At 53.4% G+C, this 20,021-nt stretch overlaps 3 protein-coding genes and 1 long non-coding RNA gene across 7 annotated transcripts in view; 2 read left to right on the forward strand and 2 right to left on the reverse strand.

Moving 5' to 3' along the window:
- Positions 1-5,238, reverse strand: part of LOC113215382 (dedicator of cytokinesis protein 4) — a 53,097-nt gene extending 47,859 nt beyond the window's left edge. The window contains exon 1 of one of the 2 annotated variants that reach the window (XM_052269422.1): positions 5,061-5,238. In XM_052269422.1, the coding sequence (XP_052125382.1) occupies positions 5,061-5,097 (37 nt within the window). In that variant the 5' untranslated portion in view covers positions 5,098-5,238. The remainder of the gene's footprint in view (positions 1-5,060) is intronic. The other variant, XM_052269423.1, reaches the window with a different exon arrangement.
- On the forward strand, positions 2,323-4,411 carry LOC127749778 (uncharacterized). Its single transcript, XR_008011356.1, has 2 exons — positions 2,323-2,427; positions 2,684-4,411. It is a non-coding gene; the product is annotated as an uncharacterized LOC127749778 (long non-coding RNA).
- Positions 5,239-6,183: 945 nt separating the features above from the next.
- Positions 6,184-16,615, forward strand: LOC113215404 (fatty-acid amide hydrolase 2-A-like). Of its 3 annotated transcripts, none has more exons than XM_052269428.1 (8): positions 6,184-6,484; positions 12,362-12,561; positions 12,886-13,093; positions 13,603-13,826; positions 13,931-14,042; positions 14,653-14,810; positions 15,571-16,164; positions 16,250-16,615. In XM_052269428.1, the coding sequence occupies exons 1-8, from the start codon at positions 6,316-6,318 to the stop codon at positions 16,346-16,348; spliced, it is 1,764 nt and encodes a 587-aa protein (XP_052125388.1). In that variant the 5' UTR covers positions 6,184-6,315; the 3' UTR covers positions 16,349-16,615. The 3 variants fall into 3 exon arrangements, with proteins under 3 accessions (XP_052125388.1, XP_026290815.1, XP_026290814.1); XM_026435030.2 differs by lacking the exon at positions 6,184-6,484 and adding an exon at positions 9,498-9,834; XM_026435029.2 differs by lacking the exon at positions 6,184-6,484 and adding an exon at positions 12,102-12,256.
- A 68-nt stretch (positions 16,616-16,683) lies between these two features.
- Positions 16,684-18,539, reverse strand: LOC113215405 (tRNA-splicing endonuclease subunit Sen2). The gene is made up of 5 exons (XM_026435031.2): positions 18,084-18,539; positions 17,687-17,931; positions 17,273-17,523; positions 17,019-17,176; positions 16,684-16,943 (listed from the first exon to the last, which is right to left on the reverse strand). The coding sequence occupies exons 1-5, from the start codon at positions 18,285-18,287 to the stop codon at positions 16,761-16,763; spliced, it is 1,041 nt and encodes a 346-aa protein (XP_026290816.1). The 5' UTR covers positions 18,288-18,539; the 3' UTR covers positions 16,684-16,760.
- Between the last annotated feature and the right edge of the window lie 1,482 nt (positions 18,540-20,021).

Here is a 20,021-nt window from a genome sequence, read left to right on the forward strand (position 1 = left end):
GGGGGAGCGGGGACCGCGGGCCCGCGGGCCGGCCACGGCACAGGAAGCAAAGATCCTGACGTTCATGTCCGCCCGCAACGCACAACACAGCCGCGCGTCGTAATGTGTCAATCCCCGACCCACGACCGCGCAGTGGCAGCGAGGCCAGCGACCACATCCAGATTCCATACGCACATGGCAAGGGGGGAAAGGGGGAAAGGGAGGAGCACGCGGAGAAAGTCGGGAGCCGCGGCGGACAAACCAGACCGACGCTACCGCCTCGCGGGGGTCAGCAGCAGCAGCTAAACATCTGGCTTCCTGACTTGACCCCCCCCTCTCTCCTCTCAGTTCCGCCCATTTTCTCGGTAGACTTGAGTCAAAGCAGAAACCGGCAGGCATGACTGACTCACTGTGTACGAAAATATGCATGACTGCCACCCTGTTCGCCCAGCTTCCTCTTAGCGGGGGAGTTGATCTGAATAACCCCTGCATGCCTGCCTCGTGCTTCGCCCTTCGCCTGCTTGCTCGTGGGGGGAAAAGAAGGAACGACCGACCGCAACCGCACCCCCGCCGCGGTACCGGGCGGCAACGACGTGCCTTCCGGCCGCGGCGCGACCGGCGGAGGGGCTCAACTCATCAACGCACAGCCCACGGCCGCAGTCCGGGGCGGGACTAGTCTCTCTAGGCGGGACCGGCGCCGCGCAGATGCACCGGCTCGTTGGGGACAATAAGCGCGCCCTTCCCGTGGATCAAGGGGCAGGACGCAACGCGTCGGACAGAGCCACCCATACCCATGGAAAATGGAATCGCACCAAGACCTCCATCCCGTTCATGTCATCAGCGACCTCCTACCTCCTCTCCTCGGCAGTACATCGCACGGCCGCGAGTAAACAGAACAGCAAAGCCGCGCCGAGTTGTTGTTACAGCCCTCCCCTCGGTGGAGCCTCGAGGAGTCGAGGCCGGGCTAAGTGTGCGTTTACTCGTTTACTGCCTCACAGTCTCGGAGTCCATACGCTTCTGAGAAAGGGTACTTCTTCCCCACCCCTTTTCATATCCCAGCACGCCCTCCCCCCCTTTCTTGCCCCGCCTTCTCTGCTGCTTCCAGGACAAAAACAGTAAGGGACAGAGAAGCTCGCACAATGCGAAATAAACCTCGGGCTTGGGGTCATCACCCGCGCTCCGCTCAGCTCCGCGCCGGCCCCCGGGCACTATGGCACGGTGCTGCGCGTATTCGCGGCGCCGCCCTGCGAGAGACTTGCTCTGCGAAGTACAGTAGTAGTACGGGGTGGCGCCCGGCGCAACCCCTGAGCAGCGCCCTCCTGTCTACGCGCTCCCTATCGATTCGGTGAAATGGCGAGAGGAGCAGGCAGTTTTACAACGAGCCAAACGGCCCAACAGCCCTCTGCTCTCCGGCACGCGGCGGCGGTCGCTATCACACAAAGCCCGCCCGCGGCCCACAGCAGCGGCGTGATCCACCACCCCTGCAGCCTCCCCGCCACCACCACCACCACCCCGCGGTCCACCCCACCCCCTGCAACAGGGAGGGCGGGACGGCTGCCGGCCGGCACGACGCCACCCCCGCTTCCCGCCGCCGCGTCCCCGAGCCGGCGTCGCGACGCCGCTCGCGAAAGCGAGAGCATCGAGGGAGAGAGAGGGGTGGGGTATGGTCCAGGCAGGTCCGAATCTCATTGCCCGGGTGCGTCTGCGGGACGCCGCCAGCCGATGCTGAGCTGAGCTCCCCGAAGGCAATGGCCACCGAGAAAGAGAAGGGCCCGGGGGGCGCGCAGATGATAAGGAAGACGGAAGACAGGTGGAGCAGCGCGGCTCTCGCTGATTACGATTTAGTGGTGACGCGCGGAGGGAGGCGGCGAAGGGGGCGTCCCTATGCGAGGCGCCCTCCAGGCCCCAGTCTGCTAAGGACACCCTGCGCGCGCCCAACAGCCGCCCCCTGAGCACACAGCAGGAGGAGGAAGAAGCTTCCACGGCAGTAAAGTTGCGAATAATTTGGTCGTGTGGTGTGTATTTTCGGCCGCGCTAAAACGTTGAATCTGAATCAAGGGCGTACTTCCGGGTGATGCCAATTAGCACCCCAGCTAATGCAGCTAATGGGACCGCAAGGATTCAGAGACAGACGAGCGGCGAGAAAGGGGAAGAGAGCGGGCCGAGCGGATGTGAAAACTGGGGAAATAAAAACGCCCAGCGGTCTCCATTCCAATTACGTTGTTATCAATTTAGACCGGCTGGTTGCTGGCCCTGGCCGCGCCGCCGCGCCCATGCCATGCCATGACGCGGTGCCGACGGGGACGTGCGGCATGAGAGACTCAGACATGCAGAGCGCTTGGGGCAGGAAGGATGCAATCGGACGCGATTAGCAGCCCGGAGGACGGAGCTCGCCGCGGCCGCGGCCCAGAGGCCGCCGCTGCAGCGTTAGAGCGTTGCGCCACGTAGGTTAGTTGAGCGGACGGACCGTTTGCACTCGCCAAACAAGGCGTGTTTAGCGGAGGGGCGCCAGCCCGCACCAGCCTCCTGCTGGCTGGACCTCAGATGAAGGACACTGCGGCACAGGAGCTTCCAGCCAGAACCGGAGCGCGGCAGAGCCAGGCACCAGGCCGTCAACTGCTGTCCAGCTTCGCAATAAAAAGGCTAGCGATTTTTCGCGGACTTTTAGACGGTCCCTAAGACTGTCTCTATTTTTTCCGTGCAGGAATTCGCCGGACACCGTTCGGGCCTTTCCCACCAGGATTGCTTCGGAAGACCGGGGAGCTGGGGAGCGACCCCGCTTTCTGGTCCCAAAAGGCTCGGGCTCGGCCATACAAAGCGGGGATGAAGGATTTACTGCGAGGGCGGCAGCCGACCTGACTCGACTTGCTCGACTGCAGCAGCGAGCACGCACTGAGGCACTCTGATGCTGACGTCACGACGAGGATGGTCGGCCCGCTCACTTCCTCAGGGGGAGGATGACATGGGGCGAAAACAATGTGCAGGGCAGGTGGCGACGGACGCAGGGAAGAGCAGGTCGCCCGCCAAGTCCGCTGCGACGACAGTGTACATAGTATCATCAAGCTCGCCAGCAGGCGCCGAGAGTACACTCGTCCGCCGGATAGGAGAAATAGTATGCAGAAGAGCAGCTCTGCCGCGGTTTTTTTGGGGGGAGAGGGAGAGCTTCCGACCTTGGCATGTAAATGCCGAGCGCTCCCCCTCCCGCGCCCCTTCACTCCTTTGGGCCCCTCGCCTCCTCTTCTTGCCTATTTTAACTATGTGAACTAGTGCTCGAGCGCGTGGGAAGGCCATTCCCGCCACCGCCAAGCTGCGCCAGCAGCAAGCCAGCAGACACGCCGCCAGCGCACGGCCCCACCCAAATTTGAACATTTGAACACGTTTGTCGTCTTGCGTGTTGAAATGTTGGGGCAGGGCAGGGCATGCATCACATTGAAAGGAATGCCAGGCGAGCGCGGAGTGCGGCTAGAGCGGGGAAAAACAGGCAAATGGGAGGGGGGAGGAGGGGGCAGAGGGGGCAACCCTTCATTACTCCAACTCCGCCCATTATTGTTCTCATGCCCCCCCCTTCCCCCGCCCCCTTGCAGCCCTCTGGGGTACGGCCACGCCACGTCCTCCTCGCCGCCACGCCACGCCACTGACGGACGACAGTGACCCCTGCAGCGGGTGTCCTGTTACACTAGCAGAGCATTCACTTGCCGCGCCTCGTTATCAAAGTCACGATTACGATCAGTCGCTATATATGCTATATATACACTGAACGCGACCAGCTCGACCCACTGCCCCTGACGCGCCGCCGCGCCGCATGACCAGGCCGGGGACCTTCTTGGCCTGATGCCGTGAGCTATCGGACGGCATCGCCTCGCCTTCCTCACCCAGGAAGATAACGGAGGGACTGCGTGCCTGCGTATGGCGTGGCGCGTCCTCTCTCCAACGCACCGACAGGCAGCAGAAGAGTGTGACACGGCGAGCCCGCCAGAGGTTTAGAGAGGCCCTGGTATTTGGCTCGCATTGGTCATCACTAAACAATGCTCGCTCATGCCAAACACACAACGAGTTGTGAAGCAAATATTCTGAAGGAAGTCATGACTGCTAAATCTGCTCTGAGATGTAACGTCGGAACAAGTTTACTGTACATTCATTCTGATCCCTCAGCATCATAGTTCGAGTACGCAACTTTGCAACTGTTCTCAATGTAACATTTGTGTTTTAGACGGAGGCATAAAGTCAAACCCATAAAGTAATTAGGATGAGGACGGTCACATGAGTTTTAGACATTAGAGGAAAAGTAGGGATTAATAACATTCAAATGCATTCAACTGATAAAAACAAAAATATGGGGTCAGAACGGGTAGAACAATAATAATCCTAGTAGAGCATTCAATGGAAAATTGATGAATAAAATAACAGGAATTAAAAATTTCATTGAAACTGAGTATGCATTCATTCATTTCTTTCAAAGTCCAACAAAAGATAACTGCACAAAATTACAATGATTGGGGGCCAGTGACCATAACAAAGCTCCAACTAGTAGAAATTCAACAGCTGTTCAGTTCTTAAAGTTTACTACAGCTGAAGATTTTGTTGAGGGAACAATGTAGTGATAATATGAACTGAAAGCCAATTGCTCTGCGTAGAAACTAAATGAAGCTGACACAAAATCTAGTAAACAACAATTTCCTTAAAATTACAACACACAAGTAAGGTTATGGTTATTGTTTATTAATGCGACCGGCATATTAACCACAGCGTGGCGGAAATTGGGGGTCTGACCGAGTTGCTAAATGAATCAACATAGACAGTGGTGAAAAGCGCTAATGGCACAAAAACGAATGAATGTTTAGAAATTGCAATTTATCAGTCCCTTGAGAAACCAACTTTCTAAGAGAAGGCATTATTGATCGAAAATAGCCGGTAGAACAACTTGAATACACTGTTCGTAGGCAGTTATAATTTGATTTCGAGATGAACGCCCATTTGTGCGACTTAGAGAAGCAAATAAAACATTCAGCCATAACGAGTACAGACGACATTTGCACAGGCGAAATGTTTTGACAATTGTAAGCCATAGAGCAGGTACTTACCAACGCCATACTTCTTCGTTTTCGTTGCAGTCCACATGATGAGGGACACTTTTTCACATTCACTAAGTTAGTTAGCCATTCATTCTCAAAACGAAAGCTATATCCATCATTTTGGCAGATTCACTACAGACAATCACAACAGTACATGTCAGTGAAGTCAGGACTTCTACTACTACCAACAACGCAAGCTTCGCTTTCGATCTTTCACGAGTGACGGCGTGAGGCTATGGGGGATCTCCGACAGTATGCGAAATCCAACGGGAGGAGGCGGAGGCGTTGTTATCCCCGTCAGCCGCCAGAGAGCAGCACGGCACACGGCCGCGGCGTCTCTCCCCGACAGCAATGACAGCGATACCCCGCGCGCGCGGTGTGTTATAGATTTCTCTGCGATTCCCCAGATTCTAGTTGAAGTAGAGAGCGGTGCGGTGTTTTCTCCGGACGCCTCGCACTTTCATATATACCGTCGTCGGTCAGGGATACGACACAGCAGTAGTAATGCCGGGTTAGCCTAATCGCTCAATCCGTAAGGCGCCGTTGTTCCTAGGGTAGGCAAACCCGCAACACTGTTGTGTCGTGATTTACACTGTAGGCGTTTGCCCGTGCGTGGAGACCAAGATTGTTCTTGTGGAGACCAGCTGAAACTAGCCGAAGCAGCCCAGCCGTTGGCCCGTTCAGTTCAGTTTTTCGGTGGTCGGGTTAATACCTCTCTGGAGATGGGGAGTTCGGTGCCGCCTCGCCGATCTGCTGCGATAGTGCAAGGTTATTGGCCGCCGAAGGCGTCACCTTTCTGTCCGCGTTCGAAAACAAACCTCAGGGGGTATCCGTCCCCTTCCCACCTTCACTCCTCCGAACTCACCAACGATGCAGATCACAGTTGCAGATGCACAAGGCTGAAGAGAGGAAGGGGGGGGAGGAGGGGGAGAGGTGCATTTTGTGTACAGGCCTGACGCACGATGCAAGGTGGTGCACCTGCCCGGCGCCTGCAACGGGCTGCGGCGGGGCGCGGTGGGGGCGCGAGGGGGGTGCCAAGAGGGAGGAGGAGGGAGGAGCCGGAGCGGCCACTGGCCTGGCTGGCCTGCCGGCACCACGGCCGCGCCCGCGCGCGCGGGGCCCGGAGTCACACCGACGGCAGCACCCGCGCCGCACCGGCACTGCAGCTCCGCGCCAGAGTCCTGCCGGCGCCTGCTCGCCCGCGCTCGTGGCCTCCAGCACCTCCACCGAGCTGCCCGCCGTGCGCCGACCTCGACGGGGAGCCATGCTGCTGCAGGCGGGAGGGGTGGCAGACGCGTCTCCGCAGGACGCCGTCCTCGGCCACCTGCTGGTGGAGGTCGAGGAGGCGGCGGCGGCCGCTCCACCGGAGGCCACGCCCTCGCCGTCCTTGTCGAGTCCTCCGCGGCCGCATCCCACGCAGCCTCCAGCGCCCGGTAAGAAACCTTTGCTCTCGCAACTCATCTCGATAGTAGCACCGTGTGCATCTCTGTGGCCACACCAGAGTCCCCTCCAGCCAGGACGTGGACCCGGGGCACACTTGACTTTCCCGCGCACACCCTGTGCCTGCCTGCGTATGTAAACCGGTTTGCCTCGCCAGTCTCTCTGTGACTCTGTGACAGCTCGCGCCCCGCCACATCCTGCAGCTCCTCATCTTCCCCGAGACTGGAGACACGCACATATGAGTTTACTTTCTCACAGATGATGAGGGGCCGTCCGCGGACACCGGACAGACACCGGCGGCATTGCGCTGCCTGAATAGGCCTCTCACTCCCACAAGAATAGCGCAGAACGCTCGATAAATCGAGACGAGATCGGCGTAATGGGCGTCGTGAGGCTGATCGTGAGCATCTTCTCACCCTTGACACCCGGCCACGCTTAAAATGCCACCATCTGATAATTGTTCGTTATTCGGTAATCTGACCTGCCCTACTATTCCGTTAACCCAGATAACGGCAGGCTCGCTGAGCTGCGCTACGCTACGCGTGCGCGCCGGCCGGCGGGCAGCAGGTCCAAGTTCAAACGTACACGCCGTGCCAAGTGCCAGTGCTGGGCGGCAGAGCAGAGAGGGGCGGCCCTTATCTCCGCTCCCGCAGCCATGCAGCGCGGCGCGGCGGGCGTTCCCTGCAGACTGATTCCGAAGAGTGCTCAAGGGGTGCTGCCCCATGACGGAGCTAAACGGAAGGTATAGGAGAGCGCTCTTCGGAATCAGTCGGCTGGCGGCGCGGGGTGCGAGGGGCGCGGCGGTGGTATTGGCACTTATCATTAGGCGGGCTCACGACCTGTCTGTACAATGGAAGCTGCACTGTAACGTGGGGACGAAGGAAGCGCAAAGACGGAGACGAGTTTTACAGCGCAGGCATTACTGTCACGACCAGAGGTCATCACGAGGCACACTCTTCAAAAGTACGTGCACAGCATGGAGGTGTGCGACCGGATCACCAAGGACACAAAAAGCGACCTTGGACGCCGCCCGGGTGCCTGGTTCTGGTTCTGGTCCAGCAGGAGCACATACGTCACATGCTCATGCCCTCATGCCCAGGTCGGCGTAAACAATGAGCACCATGCGGTGAGCAGGTGAGACTAAAGGAGAAGAGGCTCAAAAAGGACGTTGGGACATTGCTGAATATTTTGATGATGGTTTCGATGAATTCACAATGAACTGGAGTGTGCATGTCATCAGCTCCACACATTTTCCCCCTACCAAGGATACTTGATTTTGGGCTGTAGACCTTTGCTCTGACAGATTCCTGCATTTCATTCACCTCAAGTTATTGCTCGCGAGTGACCTCCTGAACTCTGCATCTATCGGAAGTAATTTCTTATTGTTGAGCTGAACGACACTGTGGCAGTGTTACAAGTTGTACAATTAGCCTTAAGTAGTCAATAGACGCGTGATAAGAAACTCGCGACGAGGCGAATGCAGTGATGCACGAGCAACGTAGAGGCGGTACATAAAAACAAAGCGGGGTCGTTTGCTCGCTCGTTCTTCTCGCTCCTTTTTTGCCATCTTTATTTTTCTTTTTCAAGAATCTTCATCATTTGATGGGAATTGGGTCGCGATATCGGTGACGTCGTTCACCACGCACTGTATTATGATTGCGGGTGCGAGTGTGAGGCAGGCAGGCAGACTGTCGTGGGCTGCGGAGTCAGGAGGATAATATGCTTCAACACACGCGCCGGTGGGGGCGCGTTTGCCTACTCGCATAGGGGGCAGAGGGAGCTTCGGCAAAACCACCCGGAACAGGCTAACAAAACAATTGCCTAGGCTTAGCCTACAGGGGGTCATAGGCCGAAAGGGGCCCCGAATTTATACAGTACAATTAGGAGTGGAGGGGGCTATGGTTTCTGTTCCTGGCCGATACGAACGTTCTCCTTTGAAGTGAAGTGTTTCCTCCCCACATAAAGCGCAGTGTTGGAGGTTCACTACTTTTAACGCCAATATTGTGAAAATGTTGCCATTCCTCTTTATTGCGAATGCCGGATTCTGGCTTCATGATTAAATAATGCCTAAATTTTGTCCTCTTTATGAGAAGGCCACAGGTTTTACAGGGCTAAAGAGCCCCTCCACCTCCCCTCCCCTCCGCTACCCCTGTCCAACCGCAGCCCCCACCTCGACACGTGACTTTTGGGACTTCAGCGGGAGCGAGTCGGACTTACCACGCGAAACCATAAAGGGGCTGCAGCTTTCCCTCCCCTCCCCTCATCCCCACCCTCCCCCTCCCCTACTGATCGCGAGTGCCAGAGCCGCATAACAAAGCCCACCCAGCCCCCAGCCCACCGCATCAGCTGTAGTGAGTAAGCGATGACAGTGGCGACCGTACGACGCGGCGGCGGCGGGACCGAGGGGTCCGCAACTAGGTTCGAGCGCGTACACTGGCCGCCCGGAAAACTGGGAAGACCGGGAAGACCACCAGGAGGACTAAAGAAAACCGAAGAAGACCAAGAAAATCGTAGGCCACAAATGTGACGGAAGACCGAAAAATATAAGGGAAGACCGGAAATTTTTTAGGAAACACCTAGAAATTTCAAGGAAGACCAGAAAATGTAAGGGAAGACCGATGAAAGTGCGAGAAAACCGCAGAAAACTGGAGGAAGCCTTTAGAAAATCTCAGAAAACCAAGATATTGGGAAGACCAAGAAAAAGTTCTGAAGACCGGAAAAACCTTAGGAAAACCTAGGAAAACTAGGAAGCCCACCACATGTGTACACCGGCAGACCGTACTTGCGGACCCCTCGGGCGGGACCTTCGATTCAGTGACCCTAGGAGATGTGCGTGGGGCTCTGCGCCGGGTGAGCGCGATTGAAAAACCTTAGACGTCTCGCCGAGCCGAAGCCGAACCGAGTCGCGAGCCGGCGCGGGGCTGAGGGGCGGGGCCGGGCCGGGGGCGGCGGGGGCCAGGCATCGCCTAGCGCACCGCACGCCCCGCCACCGGCCCGCCCCGCCGGCCCGCGCAGTGTGCCGCGCACTTGACGCGCCGCAGTCGTCTGCCTCCTCACCGCCGCGGGGCTCGCGGCTCGAGGCTCGCGTCCACTCGCACTCGCCCGCTCTACTGTGCACTCTCGTGTCGCCGCGGAGGACAATAACGCCAAGGGCCAGACCCACGCCGCGCCCCTCTCGTCGGGCTCCGGCCAGGCGCGGCCCCCTCCTCCAGACCGGCCGTCAGTCTCGCTCTCGCCGCCATGTGGGGAGGAGAGCAGCTCTCGTGGTTCTCGGCGCTCCTGAGCGGCGCGGCGGCCGGGAAGGCGAAGGTGCACCAGGACGGGCCCGCCCGGCACCCGGCAGGTAAGAGGACGCATGTCCGTCGAGACCGGTGAGCTGACGTCTGACGTCTAAACAGATCGGAGCGAAAAGGGAAAGGGATTGTTTAGATTTGGGTCGGGACCGGGCCACCTCTGCATTTTGGGTAGTGGATCAGTTTGTGACCGTCCCAGAACACGCCACGCCATCATTACCATCTCGTGGTTTTATTCGTATTTTCAAGATGTAGAGATGCTGATTCTGACCATCTTAGTGGACTACTTACATTTGTGTCGCTACTCGCTAGTGACTGAGTGACCTCTCTTCGCGCCCCTTTCTTACAATCATGGTTCTAGTGCTATTTGGATTGCACTTCGTAGGGGACACTATCCCCCGCAAAGGAGGTCTTTAGGGGAGGACTAGTGAGCATGCTGCATTTGGAGGAAGAGATGAGGATAAAGTCGGGGGGAACAAACTGGGATCATGCAGAAAGTTCGCCCGTCATTCGTCATTACAGAACTGCCGATTTCGCCCTGGCAAGCTCTCGTAGCGCCTGATAGGTAGGCAACATCTCATATGCAGAGCATGTGCGCAATGCGGGTTGGCCTACCCCAAGTCTCGCAGGCGCCAAGCTTCCGCACTTTGCCGATTGAATGTGTGAAAAACGGACGAACTTTCTGGACGGTCCCTTTCCAAATGCATGAATAATCAGCACCCCTAGAAAGGCGTTGAAACAAATCACAGCTGCTAATTTTTAATACCTTTGGGCACTAACCTCTCACACTATCGTTTGTGGGGGATGAGTGTGCTTCGCATTCCAAAGTAAAACGATCGGCCGACCCCCGCCGTGCCGTAACAAGAATGAGTTAGCATTTACCCGCGGACAACCACCTGCTTCGGCACATCCCCTGGAGCGACTCGACCCGGGCCCGCGACCCGCAACCCATACCGCCGGCCGGGGCGACCACCGGCGACCTTGCCCGAGTGCCCCCCCCCCCTCTCCACTCGCCCTTGCCATTCATTTGCCGACTCGCCAGTCGCACGTTAGCCGCATCCCCCTAATCGGTGTCAACGGGGCGGCCGCGGCCCGGGCGGCCATCGGCGGCCAAACGGGCGGCCAAACACAAACAGACTGATGTTGCGGCCGAGTTCCGTTGTGAGCCGCGGCAGGTGTCACGTCTCACCTGCCGACAACAAAATGCAGTTTACTGTGACGGCGCAGGCCCCCACCCCCGGCCGCCCCCAGGCACGGCAAGGGTTATGAAGTAGCAATCATAAGCGACAGTTTTTATTCGAGAGGGAAGCTTGTTCCACACAGAAAGGCGCTAAGCATATGACCACCTCCTCTCTCAGTTCCCTGAAGTTTGCTGCTTTGAGAATGACACAGAGACAACCCTGATGCACGCCCACTTCCGGACAAATTTCGCACGTACACGCGAACAAAATAAACTGTCAACAGATCCTCCAAAACACACAAGTTGGCTTCGCCGCTGTCGGGTGTTAGCCGGGCGTGCAGGATTGTTTGCCCTTCCAGTCAAGTGCTGGCAGCAGGTGGCCGTCGGCGCAGACGTGCAGCTTTATCGCTGGTCTGAAGATTGTCAGGAGCTTCGTCTCACCGCATAATGACCGAATGAGAGACGCCTTCTACTGGCAAATAAGCGCGGTGGAAATTCAAATTTGTTCCCTCTGTCATATTTGTCATCCGTTGTTCGGTAAAAAACACACCCAAGAAAAACTAAAATCTTGCACTTTTTCGTCACGAAAGGCAATTAGTCATTCTTGATTATTCTGCCCCTACTCCCCTTTCCCCACCTCCAAATTGATTTCAATCCCGAAATGGGCGTTCAGCAGCTTTGTGCATATTTTTAGCCGCCCTGTTCTGCCAATTGTCTGCGCTGTTGCGGCCTCAGCTGGCAGGCCTCCCTCCCGCCTCGCGCTCTCTGGGCTGGACGCGCGGCGGAGGCGACGGAACGGGCGACACAATCATCCTTGATTACCTCCAACAGGCGACCGCCATCGCCTGACGCGTCCAGGGGCACATTATATCGACAATTTGGCGAGCTTTGGCTGAAACCGCGAAAGGGGTAATCTTCCTCCACCTTCTCCTATGGCGTGCCGCGCAACAGAGCGCCTGTGTGGCGCGCGGTAGGCAACGCGCCGCACGCACGCGCACACCCGCTGCCTACCTTTGGCTTTCGTGAGATAAACCGAGTGCGAAACTTCACGCTCTCGGACGTGTGTACTCCCGCTCGCCCGCACCAGGAAGCCATAGCAGAAGGGCTCGAGATTACATAGCCCGGCATTCTGTCTGTATCTGATTAATCGATATCGGTATTTATCTGGCTAACCATGCCGGTCGGTAGCCGAAAGCTGTCAACGCGTGCAGTCGGCATCCAGGCAGGGGCCAACCACCCTGTGTGTGACAGGGACTGTGATTCCGTCGCTAACATGACGGACGAAGTCTCGTGTATGATTTCACAAGTTTACTTTTTTTTTTACGGTCGATTTCTGACAAAACAATGTTCGCATGGTTCGCACTTCTTCTCAATAATTACCTGTTGACGTGTTGCAGGTTCGCCCACCACCTTCACCTCGCGATGGCTCCGGTGGCTGATCTACAGTCTCATCTGGCTGCTCGGGGTGCTGGTCGTGCGGCCCTTCACCTTCATCAGCTTCGTCACCAAGCCGCGCTCCCGGCGGGTGCCCGCCCTCGACAACCCCATCCTCACCATGAAGGCCTCCAGCATCGCTGCCGCCATCCGCACTCGAAAGGTATGGGAACTCGAACTCGAAACGGTCGCGATCATACTCGTTGTATTCTGCTTGATTCTGCCACACTGAAAAATATATCCTCGTAAATTTACAACATTTGTTGTTGTAACTTCTATTTACAAATTAGGTTGTAAATTTGCAACAGCCCATTCTTGCTAGACGATCAATTATTACAATTCCCTACGAATTGCTGGTAAATATACAATTTCAAATTGTAATTTTACGACACGCATTACATGTGGATGAGCAAAATTTTCCTTACTTACGATTATTTTCACTGCGCAACGCCAGTAGACTTACTCTTAAGTTACCTGCCTCTCTCAGCTGCGCGCCGAGGACGTGGTGGCCGCCTTCGTGGAGCGCATTAAGGCCGTGAACCCCGTGGTCAACGCCGTGGTGGACCAGCGGTTCGCCGACGCGATGCAGGACGCCCGGGACATCGACGCCAAGCTGGACGCCGGGGACGAGTCGATCGCAGACATGCCTCTCCTCGGTGTGCCCTTCACCGTCAAGGAATCCATTGCCGTCAAAGGTAAAAGAGATAGAGGATACGGATATACCAGGTGGCCGATTTACCCCGCGCATTTCTGGAGTTATGCTGTACGGCATTCCCCGACGTGCGGTTGGGTTGCCTGCTCGCTCGGCCCGTATGGCGCCGTGGTCAGGGTCGATCGGCAAGCCCGCACGCACGCAGTATGACTAGGTGCGCGGGCTGAATCAGCCATCTGCTGATGATATAGGCAGCGCTTCCGATGCATTTAAATTACTCGTTGTTTTGGCGCCGGGTAGCGTGTTGTGCCCGGTTAGGTCAGTCGGGCGGTTGGGTTTGCACACGGACGTGACTGACACGCGTCCTTGATACGATCAGACAAAACGCCCAGATCGATGCTGCCGCTATTTGCTTCCGAGTCCCGTTGTTTTGATAACTCGCACTGATAACGTGAAGGCCGCGCGTCGCGCGCCCCGACCACCGCGGACACCATAAAGTTGCACGCGGACGACAAGAAGTGCATTTCTGAACTTTGTTTGTTTCGCCCCCAGGACTGTCCTTCCGCGGCGGGCAGCCCGTGCGCGACGGCGAGGAACGCTGCGCCCGCGAGGACGCCCCCAGCGTGGCGCGGCTGCGGGCGGCCGGCGCCGTGCCGCTGTGCGTCACCAACACCCCCGAGTCCTGCCTGTGGTGGGAGTCGTACAACGCCTACACCGGCAGCACGCTCAACCCCTACGACACGAGGCTCACGGCGGGCGGCTCGTCCGGCGGAGAGGTAAGGCTCGGTCACTGTTTCAAAAAGTTTGGGCTAAATAGAAGTTGAAAAACGTTTGTAGAGACGGGGTTTTTGAGTTCCCTAAACTATTATGTTTTATGTAGGGAGCGCTTCTGGGCTCTGCTGCCTCCATCATGGGCCTCGGGTCCGACATCGCCGGGTCCTGCCGACTGCCTGCCTTCTTCTGCGGTGTTGCCGGCCACAAGCCGACGCCAGGTAAAGTGTTGCTTGGTGTACGAGGGTTCGTCCAAAAAGTGCGTCCGCTTTTCTCAGACTCAACCGGCAAATTACGGGAGCTGGGCGCCTGCGGGACACGGGGTAGGCCATCCCGCAGTACACGCATGCCCTGCAGGCAAGATATTGCCTACCTGCCAGGCGGTATAAGAGCTTGTTGAGGCTGAACTTGACACGTTCGTAACGGCGATGACGGGCGTACTTTCTGCAGGACTCTGATGCGCCGGCAATTATTGGGGTAGGGACACACGGCGACAGTTTCACACAAGCTGCGCATCATTGGAATTGAATGTCGGCTGGTTGAAATTGAAAGAAAGGTCTCATAGGTGGTACGTATTTCGCATGTTCGGTCTGTTCACACCTAGTGAGCCATCCTAGAATTCAATTCACATCCACACTCTAACGAGGCGCCGCCTTTTAAATAGACCGCCGTCCAACTACGTCATGCGAATGGACTCGAAAAAGGAAACAATGGTCTCCATTTTTCCTGCCTGCGCGAATGCACCGCGAAAGTTGAAGAAAAGGAAACAAATGTCGTGCACTATTTCTGAGCTCGCAGGAGTACTCAAACATGCTTGCCTCTTTTCTGCAGCCGTGGTGCCGTGGAAAGGCCACGCTCCCGAATGCGACGACCCTCGCTGGCCCAACTTCTTCACGCAGGCGCCCATGGCGCGCTACGTGTCCGACCTGCCGCTGGCCCTCAAGGTGCTCGCCGGCGACAAGGCGCCCCAGCTCCGGCTGGACGAGAAGGTGAGATGGCCTTCCGACCAGTGAGAAATTACTGGCGATGGCAAAACGACACCCTTTCGACGTCCAATTCGGTATTGTTTTGACGGTTATTATTTCATTGTATTTTTTGCACTGGATGAGGTGCGGTGCAGCGTGTGTGCAGGCGCAGGGCGCAGAGCGCACCTGATGGAATAGGCAAACAGGCAGGAATGACTTATGAGATAGGCAAACGGACGCACCCAGTGATTCTAGGAGGCGAGGCCACGTAGCTAGCCCAGTGAGAAATGAGTTTTCTTCGACGTCGAAACAGTCGAGTAAACGTCATTTTGTCCCCCAAATCCACATCTTTTCGATAACTCGACTTCCACGTCCATTCGACGCCGAATGCACGTTCCCATTTTTCACTGGGTAGGGTATACAGAGTGGTCCACCCGAGCCGTCCTTTCTCCTGGTTATACTGTACCGGATGCAAGCGTGCGGGCGGGCTCGCCGAGGCGCCTTACGGCCCCGTAATAGTATGTAACCTGTCTGCTGCATGCATGCATGCATTCGGTGCAGTACAACCAGAGGGGAGAACAGCGCGGACCACCCTGTAGTTAGACATAGGCAAATGGACGCACCTAGTGGAGGCACAGGGTTGGTGGAGTGGAGAAAGCACTCAGGTCACAACTCTTGCCTCAATATTTCACAGCCTCTGCAGATCAAAAGGCGATAGGGATAAGACGAGTGCTTTACCTTTCCGCTTGCGCCACATGACCCGGCTTGTCTGCGTGCCTTGCAGGTGGACCTGCGCTCCGTGCGCGTGTACTACATCGAGTCGGAGCCGTCGAGCGCGTGCAGCGACCGGGTGGGCGCGGAGGTGCGGGCGGCCATGGCACGGGCCGTGCAGCACCTGCGCGCGCGCGGGCTGGACGTGCAGCCGCTGCAGCTGGCCGGGCTGGAGGACGCGTTCGGCTCGGCGGCCATCGCCATGCTGCAGCTGCGCCGCGTGCACACGGTGCACTACGACCCCGCGCGCCCCGACTCCATGCACCGCGCCTGGCCCGAGCTGTGGCGCTTCCTCACGTGCCGGTCCCGCTCCACCCTGCACTCCGTCATCGCGGGCGTCCTCTTCGCCATCGCGACCCGCACCCCCGAGCGCCTGGTGCGTGCTGCCGACGCGCACCGCACCGCCCTGGGCGCGCGCCTCGAGGCGGCCCTGGGCACCGACGCGGTGCTGCTGTACCCGAGCCTGCCCGAGCCCGCGCACCGCATCGGCCTGTTCTGGTGCAAGCTGCTCAACTCCTCTTACCTCATGGTGTTCAACGCGCTGGGGCTGCCCGTCACCCAGGTGCCGCTGGGCCTCGGACAGTCCGGTCGACCCGTCGGCCTCCAGGTGAGGCACATGCATGTCTTGCAGACAGCCTATGGTAAGAAATATATCATACTTTTGTTTAATTTTGAATGTTTCCCACTTACAGGTTGCAGCAAATAAGTACCAGGATCGCCTCTCACTAACAATAGGTCAGGAGCTTGAAGCAGCCTTTGGCGGATGGGTTCCACCACCAAGCAAAGAGTGACCAGTGCAGACCTCTCAAAACCTATGGATATTTTTTTTTAAAAGCAAGTTATTGTGATATGAACAGATACTATGTACAAAACATTTTTTGTTTCCTCATTTGTTGGCAAGTGAAGGAAAGCTTGAAGCTTCCCCAGGGTATTAATTTGCACATGTGATACAGTATGTATTTTGTATATTAATAAGAAAAAAATGCTAATTTTAATTTAAATAAATATGTGATAATTATATTTTGTTTTACGAAATTAAATGATCTTTTAAGCAATAATTTGATTTCAAATCAGTTTGAATACAAAAATATTTATACATAGTGATCAAAAATGAAGAAGATAAGCGAAAAGTGAATCACCATATGGTTTATCTCACATATTTTCCCAAAAACTCACATCCTTAGTATACTAGAAAGAAATGCTTTATATACATGATTCTTCATTTTCTGGTTTAGTTGGAGGGTTACTATTGTCAATTCTTGCTACAGAAGGTTGCCAACGTCTGGGAATAACTTCATGTACTTTAAATTTCTTTATCACATTAGGTGAGGATGGTTGACCAGGTAAAAGTCCATTTGGCCTTATGGCATAACATAAAAGAACTTCCTGTAACACATTAAAGGTAATTAGGAACAATGTTTGAATACTGGCGCAAGGCAATGCACCACCAATGAAGATTACTTTTCCCGAGGTTTCTGCAAGTCGGTTGAGGCCCATAAGTGTTATCCAATCCAATTTTTTGTTGATTGAACCTGCCTCTATTGAATTTTCTCCATAAAGAACTTTTGACATGACTACATAGGAAGCATGATAAAAGCCTGGGCCATCTTTGTACAATACTAAAACAAAAAGACAAACACAAATAATTGAATATACACTTCTGTACATACATAAAATAAAAATTGAACAAAAGAGTAGAAAGAGGATCTACTTACAGAAGTCACCTCCAAATTTTAAACCAGATTTGACAACCCAACCCTTTGAACGGAAATGATGATAGGTAACATATCTTTCTATAAAACGTGTATCAATCTCAAGGCAAAGAGCCCAAAATTCATCACAATTTAAAATTTTCTGACCAGATATGTCAAAAATGTACAAACATCCTAAACCATAGCACAAAAATAATGCTTCTTCCAGAAGTAAATTAAGAACTTCTGGTGAAGAGCCACTATCATTTTCAATCCTGGAAAGGAAATGCAAAGCTCACATTAAAAAATTATAGTAACACATGTACTATTCCGCAAATCTTAATGAAGGCTGTATCACCTTAAGAGAAATAACAGATATCAGATAAAAAAGCAGAGGAATCATGAGCAAAACCATTTAACCTATATTGAAATTTATACCTGGGTTGCAAGTGTGACATAAAATTTTCTTCTTCATTGTCTGTGTCACCAATAACAATGACTTCTGGGTTATCTTCATGCAAAGCTTTTTCTTCTTGCCCATCTTCGACTTTTGAAATATCACTCTTCCGATTTGACCAGTCACATCTGCGTTTCCATTGTCTTTCCCGAATTATCTCAGGGTGATTTGTTTTACGAGCAGATCTTGGACAACCACGTGAAAATGAACCTTTACCAAAGAAGCCCTAGAAAAAAAAACAAAAACAGAAACAATCATGATACCATAGGGATTAATTCATTGCAATTGCTCTCTAAGTAAACTTAATCCCCCCCCCCCAGACACACACACACAATTTAGAAAATAAAGGAAAATGTAGAGAAGAAAAAGAGCAAGTACCATGTTATATAAGCTTGATATGTCTTCAGCATCAGAAACTTCAACACAGTCGCCATTAAAACGCCCAGAAAATGATTTCCAAATGGCTAAGTGGGCTGGTATTCCTGTTTCAGTTTCAACAAGTACGGGGAGAGGATCTCCTGGTTTCTTGTGAAAATGTCCTTTTTTTCGTGGTTCTTTTAAAGTGTTTTGCATAGTTGTCATTATATTTGCACTGAAACACTTGTGAGGAAAAACTCTTCTCAGGGATACATAACCCTTTTGCGGTTTCGACGCAATGCAAACTGATTTGGTAAGTTATGAACAAGTTGATTTTCTGAATTATTGGCTTGGTGGTTAAGTACAGTAAGAAGAAATTTGAGATATAAATATGAAATCAACCCTAAAGCAACGTATTAAAGCTCGAAAAATAAGTGATTGTGGCGGCATTATAGACATCAACAAGATCAAGAGAAGTGTCGTCTGCTTGTGCTCAGCGTAACTCTTATGTTTCTCTCTGCCGTCGCCGTCCTGTCGCAAACCTAAAGAGCACTGAAGAGCTGGGCTAGTAGAAACTGTTTGCCGATAATAAATAATTTCGGGTTTAAAACTGGCTTCAAAAAGTAAGAATACACTGTAGAATATGTTTTACGCTAAATTTTCGAAAAAAAATGAGCAGAGAATGATGAAAAAGGAGATGTAATGTCACGCATTAGGTTGGTGTCAGTGACTTTCGAAGGCAAAGCCGCCATGTTTGCTGTTTGATTTTGTTTACACTTGACTGCAAGAAGGTTTCATCGGTGAAACTTTGTTTTCCCTCAGCATTTTATTTTGCACGATTGTCATGGACAAGAGTGAGTTATAGGTGATGCAAAATAACGACCAGTTCAACGTGAAGTGGGTAGAGAAAGTATTGCTCAATGTGCGGTGCCGCAAAAACAAGCGCAAGAAGGAAGCAAGAAGGTGCCGTATGAATGGAACAAACTGACTCTTTGGCGTGTTTGTGGGCCTAGACCATTCTGACCAATTCTTCAGACATGAATAACATGCCTACCATCAACCTCACCCATGTAAGTGTTGAATCAATTGATGTCGCTGCTGAGAAATATTGCCTCAAGACCAGGAAAGAAGGGAGAGGAGGAGAGAGCACAGAAGAAAGGATAGAAAGAAAAATATCAGGGGAGCTGTACTGTATTATGATAAAAAACGTAGCTCTTATCGAATACTTGTATGCTGTAAGGGAACGCAGCGATGAATATTTCAGCCGCAGCAGGGATTATTGGAAGCGCAGCTTAGCTTTACCGAAACGAATCAGTGCTAGTAAAGTCCCCAACATAGATTTTAATGACCGCTCCATAGCTTATCAGAATAAGCAAGGAGCTTATGGATCGCAGCCTATATTTATCGAACCGCTGTGTGGATCATATTAGTTTTAGCTCAGATATTATGAAACAAGTCATGGCTTCTAAAGACAGAATAATGTTTATAATGACACTTCTTTCCAACAAATCAAAATTTTCTCAAGTGCTCTGCCACCAAAAGGTATCACTTAACAGTGCCTTCTACAGTTCAACTGAACTCTGAACTTGTCTCTATCTGTATTTGTTTGTGATTGCTGTTTTTGTTTTTTGCATTGACTTAACTTTGTACCCGTTACTCTTTGTAAACCTGTACTTAGTTGCTAAATAAATAATAATAATAATAAGAAGAAGAACCTGGTTGCAGGGCAGAATGTATGTGCAATGATTGGAAGGTATAGGATAAAAGCTTTGTTGTAGACCAAAAAAATATTTAAAAAATAAAACTCCAAGATTATAAATGTCTTAAAAATAGTTCTGCAGGTGCAAAAGATATGACTATGGGTTGATACTATTCTAGTAACATGAAACTGTCGATCAGTAGTTTTCATAATACCATGGTAATTTATTAGTAGCTCAGTTAGTAGTCAAAGACATGGTT

Source organism: Frankliniella occidentalis, unplaced genomic scaffold (assembly GCF_000697945.3).
Source record: "Frankliniella occidentalis isolate FOCC.00 unplaced genomic scaffold, Focc_3.1 Scaffold92, whole genome shotgun sequence".
Classification (NCBI taxonomy): Eukaryota; Metazoa; Arthropoda; class Insecta; order Thysanoptera; family Thripidae; genus Frankliniella; species Frankliniella occidentalis.

Excerpts from the sequence above, each read along its gene's own strand:
- LOC113215405 (XM_026435031.2), bottom strand. The coding sequence starts at position 18,287 with ATGACAACTATGCAAAACACTTTAAAAGAACCACGAAAAAAAGGACAT. Across the intron at positions 17,177-17,272 it reads AAAATTTGGAGGTGACTTCT|TATTGTACAAAGATGGCCCA; the intron begins GTAAGTAGATCC and ends TTTTTGTTTTAG. Across the intron at positions 16,944-17,018 it reads TTGCAGAAACCTCGGGAAAA|GAAGTTCTTTTATGTTATGC; the intron begins GTAATCTTCATT and ends AATGTGTTACAG.
- LOC113215404 (XM_052269428.1), top strand. The coding sequence starts at position 6,316 with ATGCTGCTGCAGGCGGGAGGGGTGGCAGACGCGTCTCCGCAGGACGCC. Across the intron at positions 6,485-12,361 it reads CACGCAGCCTCCAGCGCCCG|GTTCGCCCACCACCTTCACC; the intron begins GTAAGAAACCTT and ends GACGTGTTGCAG. Across the intron at positions 16,165-16,249 it reads GTCGACCCGTCGGCCTCCAG|GTTGCAGCAAATAAGTACCA; the intron begins GTGAGGCACATG and ends TCCCACTTACAG.